Genomic DNA, 6051 nt, shown 5'->3' on the forward strand with positions numbered 1-6051 from the left:
GCTTTCGAGGAAGGTTCCCTCAACTCGAATTCATCCGCCTGATAACTTTCCTACTTTTTCCTGAAGGAGGAGAAGGATAGCCTGGAATAGAGGGCAGATGAATTTTTAAGATCCTTTCTTCCGGCTCTGAGGAATTTGGGGCCTGGAGGAAAGGTCTAACTCATCGCGAGAGGTGGGGGCCGGCCGAACTACTTTCAGCGGCGCATGGACCTGGCGGCTACGTAGAAGTGATGGGTTACGCAATAGACGTTGCATAAATTTCAGTTGTGCGGAGCCGGAACTTTCAGAAGCGACTGGCATTGTTAGAGTGTGGTGTGGTTTCTTTGAAGTGATTCGACGTGATTGGAGTTTTTTTCAGTTCCTTAGCAGGTACTGGTTCACAGCCTTCGAGTCTTGGGAGGGTTATGGGGGGCCTAAGTAAGATGACACTGGCTAAGTCCTGTGGCTGGGTGGGCCTTTATGAAAGGATTAAGGGGGAGGGGTAGGCGACGTGACGCCCCGCGGGGAGTTTCCAGAAGAGTGGGCCTTGTTTACGTGTGAGGAGCGGGGGCGTTTCGCGCGCGCGCCGAGATTAACGGACGCCTAACAGATGGAGGTCCCGTCGTGTTTGTTTCAGGGGGGCAAGGCGGGAATAAGGTAGGGCGTCTTGTAAAAATCTTTTAATTTGGAATCGCAACGTACAGAAAATGGCGCCTCCCACTTCCATTTAAACGGAAATGTTTACTCCTCCGAGTCCCGTAGGATTTTCTTACTTCATTATTCCTAGGCATTGGCGAAATTGTTACGGTTCGCAAAGTAGTACAGTGAAGGAACAAAGTTTTGACTGGTAAATTTACAAAACACATTTGATCCTTCAACCAGTGTTAAATTGAAGCCTTGACTAAAGAATTTAGTATTGGGCCCTGGCTGGGGTGGCTCAGTTGGTTGGAGCGTTGTTCCCTACACTAAAGGGTTGGAGGTTGGATTCCTGGTCAGGGCACATTCTTGTTTTGGTTCTGTCCCCGGGGCTCGTGTCGGAGGAGACTGATGGATTTATTTTTTTTCTCTTAAAATCAATAAACATAGTCTTGTTTTGTTTTTTAAGATTTTATTTATTTTTAGAGGGGAAGAGAGGAAGAGAAACATCAATGTGTGATCGCCTCCCAGGCGCCCCTCACGGGCGACCTGGTCTACAACCCAGGCATGTGGCCTGACCAGAAATCGAACGGGCAACCCTTTGGTTTGCAGGCCGGCACTCAATCCCCCGAGCCACACCAGCCAAGGCCATGGCTTTTTTTTTTTTTTTTTTAAAGGAATTCTTCATTAGTCTAGTGAAAATGGAAAGGTGGTCAGAGATATAGATAGTTAAAGGCATTTTGGAGAATAATTAGATGTAAAAGCAATAAATGTGAAAGTCCTGAATAATTTTTTTGTCTTTTAAACGCTGTAGGTCAAAATGCAGATCTTCGTGAAGACCCTGACCGGCAAGACCATCACCCTGGAGGTGGAACCCAGTGACACCATTGAGAATGTGAAGGCCAAGATCCAGGATAAAGAAGGCATCCCCCCTGACCAGCAGAGGCTCATCTTTGCAGGCAAGCAGCTGGAAGATGGCCGCACTCTTTCTGACTACAACATCCAGAAAGAGTCCACCCTGCACCTGGTCCTGCGCCTGAGGGGTGGTATGCAGATCTTCGTGAAGACCCTGACTGGCAAGACCATCACCCTGGAGGTGGAGCCCAGTGACACCATTGAGAATGTGAAGGCCAAGATCCAGGATAAAGAAGGCATCCCTCCTGACCAGCAGAGGCTCATCTTTGCAGGCAAGCAGCTGGAAGATGGCCGCACTCTTTCTGACTACAACATCCAGAAAGAGTCCACCCTGCACCTGGTCCTGCGCCTGAGGGGTGGTATGCAGATCTTCGTGAAGACCCTGACTGGCAAGACCATCACCCTGGAGGTGGAGCCCAGTGACACCATTGAGAATGTGAAGGCCAAGATCCAGGATAAAGAAGGCATCCCTCCTGACCAGCAGAGGCTCATCTTTGCAGGCAAGCAGCTGGAAGATGGCCGCACTCTTTCTGACTACAACATCCAGAAAGAGTCCACCCTGCACCTGGTCCTGCGCCTGAGGGGGTGGTATGCAGATCTTCGTGAAGACCCTGACTGGCAAGACCATCACCCTGGAGGTGGAGCCCAGTGACACCATTGAGAATGTGAAGGCCAAGATCCAGGATAAAGAAGGCATCCCTCCTGACCAGCAGAGGCTCATCTTTGCAGGCAAGCAGCTGGAAGATGGCCGCACTCTTTCTGACTACAACATCCAGAAAGAGTCCACCCTGCACCTGGTCCTTCGTCTAAGGGGTGGCTGTTAATTCTTCAGTTTTGGCATTCATAGTGCCCAGTGATGGCCACTACTCTGCATTCTAGCCATTTTTCCCAGTTTAAGTTTAGAATTACCAGTTTCAATAATAACTGAACCTGTTCAAAGTGTTAATAAAGGTTTCATTGCATGGTAGCAACTTGGTGTCTGTTATGAAATTACCTGATGTGGGAACTCCTAACTGGTGAAAGATGTTCAAGGAAGGGCTTTAATTTTGAGATTGTTAAGGTGACCGACATTAAGTCTTTTGACTTTGGTAAATATCGAGCATGCCAAGATATGGGAATTTTGTCTAAGTCTTGTAATCACCAGTTTAGTGTTGTGCTTTTCTTGCTAGTGCAAGTGTTTAACCTGAAGTAGTGAAGTGGGACCCTAATCGTGTCTGTATGTGAACTCCATTTAATTGTGGAGTCCTTGTCAAATTTGAAAGAAGACTGGCTGGTGAGAGATTGTGAAAGAACTCAGTTAAAAGGGCATTCTGATTTTAAGTAAGTTGCGGACACTGGTATATTGGGCAGCAAATGAAGGTGGTTTCTAACAGCAGTCGGATCTTAATGACTTAACAGGTTTACATTATTTTAAGGAGAAAGATAAGATTGCAACAAGGAATGAAATTCTTCATTGTTTAAACCTAACACAAGGAGTTCTTACACTGTCACGTTATTAAAACTAGGCAGTATTCAATATCAGAAGAATTTTGAGGGACTAAGAATCTATTTGGATTTGAGTTACCATTACAGTGCAGTTTTAAGTTCTCAGTCTCTTTCCCCATTGCAAACAAGTTTGGTGTGACCAGTAATACAGTGATTTTTCAACTTGGGGCAAAAGTGAAAGGAGTGGGGAGTGTATAAGGGAGAAATTGGAAGCTCTGGTTTTCTCAGTTTATACTGTAGGTAAATTTTTGGTATTAACAGTGGTATAATCACAAGTGTATCTCCAGGTGTACATTATTAAAATGAAAACAAAGTACCAGGCATCTAGAAATATGCCATTGATATTCCAGGTATATTTCAGGATGGCTTGGTGCATAATTTTAGGAATTCTGCCTTAATAGTCCCTCAAACATCTATTTTAGAAATCCTCTTAAATTTAAGCATAAATTGAAGTACTTAACTGGGTTTCTTAAGTTGAATGTTGGAGATAACACTTTAGATTCATACAGTGAACTATGCTTCAACTCCTTGAAGGTGGTAAACTTTAAAAATTTAAAAAGTTCCTTGAAGGGAACACGTTTCATTGTTGAATTGGAAGGTGGCATCTCCAATCCCACCATTTCAAGTTGATTTGGTCAAGGCTTGTTGGGGGCAAATCAAGGACTGGGATCCAAATGTCCTATCAACATAGAGCTTAGATCATAAAATCTATTAAGTTATATTAGTTTCCTTGCCCTTTAGGATGTTCTCAAACTAGTGCTCTTATTAAGCAGGTCTTTAGCTGAGTATACAATAGGATAATTTTAAAATAGTTCTTTTGATAGTAATGCTGGGTTTTAAAGAGTCACTTTTTTCCCCACATTTTTCATTACATTCAATAAATGCCTTGGTTAATAAACCTGAAGAATAAATGCATTTGACTGAAGAGTGGGTGGTTTGGGCAAATTATGTTATTTCTACCACATCTTTACCGTGCTTCCTTAACAGGTTGGTCTGGTCTGGAAGCTTTTGGAAAGAGGTTTCAGCTGTTTGAGTCTTCTCAAGATCTCTTCCATAGGGATCCCCAAAGGTATTTCTCAATCTTGGCAAATTCACCCTGCACACCCTTGAAATTTGAGCAAGGAGAAGGGTCTGCATGTGTTTTCAACCTGAGCTCAATTAGTTTTTGGAAGTGGATTAACCTTGTCCTCAAACCTTTTTCTACACTGAATATAACAGGCCAGTTATAGTTCGTGGTTCCTGCTCACTTTTGGCCAGCAGTGCCATGGGAAAACATGATTAGGAGTGGAGCTTTATTTTGGGATGTTTTAGGAATGGGAGAGTTGATAATTTTTTCATGCATCCTATCACCTATCCAACTTAAGTTCATTTTCCAGCTGTTTGTCATCTTAACAGCCAGGGATCTGAATTGCAGTGTTGGTCCAGATGCTAAAGAGCCAAGCCCATGGGAGGGAAGAGACATACATGTTGTTAACAGCCTCTGGTGCAAATCCCTCACCACCCTTCTTTAAGGAAATGTCTCCCTGGACCTCCCCACCCTTACAAACACAATGCCACATATGGTTACTTACGGGATGGACCTTTTTGACTTGCTAGAGTGGTGTCCAAAGTACATGTGGGTCAGTCTTATACAAACTTAATTCTGAACCCATTTTATTTTGTGCCTATATTATCTCCAAAAAGCAAATTCCATGTATTTATCACAACTGCTTGTACATCATTAGTTCTTGAGAACCCAAAAGTTTGCAGAACAAGCTGCAACTTAACCATCTTCAATTGTAATCTTCATTGTCTACCTTCTACTTAGGAATTCATTAATACATCTGTATCCTGTGATCTTTCCTGAAAGAATATTTGCACCTTGTGCCAAGGTGTGTTAACAGGATACTTGGTTTGGCCTACTGAAAGCAAGTCCCTGTAGCAGATGCCACTCCAAGATGGTTTTTGCCAGTTTTTACTGAAATGGGGAAAAAGTGAGAACTTCAGAGTGAATTATACATCAAAGCAAGTGCATTCAATTTAAAGGATTACCTTCTATATAAAAATGTTGCAGTGTAATATAGCGATTAAATACAACTAATTGAGTTTGAATCTGGTTCCACTTAACTGACCTGAAACCTTGGGCATACAAAAGAGTGGGCCCCTGTTTAACATTGGTCACTTAAGGGAGATAAAAGGTGGTTTTGAAGGGAAGTGTTTTAAACTCCATTGTAGATATTTTCATATCTGTTACTACAGGCCTCCAGGAGGCTTGAAGTCATTTTGCAACTTAGCATCTGCATTGTTCACAAGCAATTCTAACAGCCATTATATAGTACTTATGCCCTGAAGTCAAACTGATCCCAAATGGGTAGAGTCTGGTTCATTCTCTGCATCTCTGAGGGACTCTAGAAACTACATTTCATGAGTCTTCCGGAATCACAAGATTTTTCATTTTAATTGTACTCTGCTCATTCCTCATCTGAAGGGGCAAGCCATGCCTCCCTTGTAATTAGGCCCAGCCAACTCTTAAGGTGTTGATTCTGGGAAAGAATATAACACTTAGTGCAACAATACAAAAAGGGAAGTAAGTTTTGAGATTTTACTGTTTCATCCTTTTTTTAAATTTTTTAAAAGATTTTATTTATTTTTAGAGAAGGGAGGGAGAAAGAAACATCAATGTGCGGTTGCTGGGGGCCGTAGCCTGCAACCCAGGCATGTGACCTGACTGGGAATCGAACCTGCGATGCTTTGGTTTGCAGCCCGCACTCAATCCGCTGAGCTACACCAGCCAGGGCATTTTTTTATACTTTCTTGATCCCATTACTATTTTTATTCTTCTCTAATTTTATTTTTTTCCCGTTACAAGAAGTTGAGTGGTGAAGTTTATTTCCAGCTAGTAGATCTCAGTGAACCCTTGTAATTTGTTCTAGCACGTACTCCTGGAACTATGCAGCACCTACCAGGACTCCTCTAAAGGAACAATGTGCCTTTAGATATTTCTAAAATCACTGTTTCTGTAACTTTGTCCTCCAGATGTAACCACTGTAAAAAGGA

The 6051-nt window shown here is 42.8% G+C and overlaps 1 protein-coding gene and 1 long non-coding RNA gene across 2 annotated transcripts; one reads left to right on the forward strand and one right to left on the reverse strand.

Moving 5' to 3' along the window:
- Positions 1-213: 213 nt before the first annotated feature.
- Positions 214-2266, forward strand: UBB (ubiquitin B). The gene is made up of 2 exons (XM_045824295.1): positions 214-369; positions 1430-2266. Exon 2 carries the CDS (start codon positions 1436-1438, stop codon positions 2180-2182), a length of 747 nt encoding a protein of 248 aa, XP_045680251.1. The 5' UTR covers positions 214-369; positions 1430-1435; the 3' UTR covers positions 2183-2266.
- On the reverse strand, positions 1910-5651 carry LOC123809279. Its single transcript, XR_006783985.1, has 2 exons — positions 2325-5651; positions 1910-2095 (listed from the first exon to the last, which is right to left on the reverse strand). It is a non-coding gene; the product is annotated as an uncharacterized LOC123809279 (long non-coding RNA).
- Positions 5652-6051: the final 400 nt, after the last annotated feature.

Source organism: Phyllostomus hastatus, unplaced genomic scaffold (genome assembly GCF_019186645.2).
Source record: "Phyllostomus hastatus isolate PE091 unplaced genomic scaffold, TTU_PhHast_1.1 phas_scaffold_55, whole genome shotgun sequence".
NCBI lineage: Eukaryota > Metazoa > Chordata > Mammalia > Chiroptera > Phyllostomidae > Phyllostomus > Phyllostomus hastatus.

Bases quoted from the DNA above. Each gene is read 5' to 3' on its own strand.
- UBB (XM_045824295.1), top strand. From the start codon at position 1,436: ATGCAGATCTTCGTGAAGACCCTGACCGGCAAGACCATCACCCTGGAG.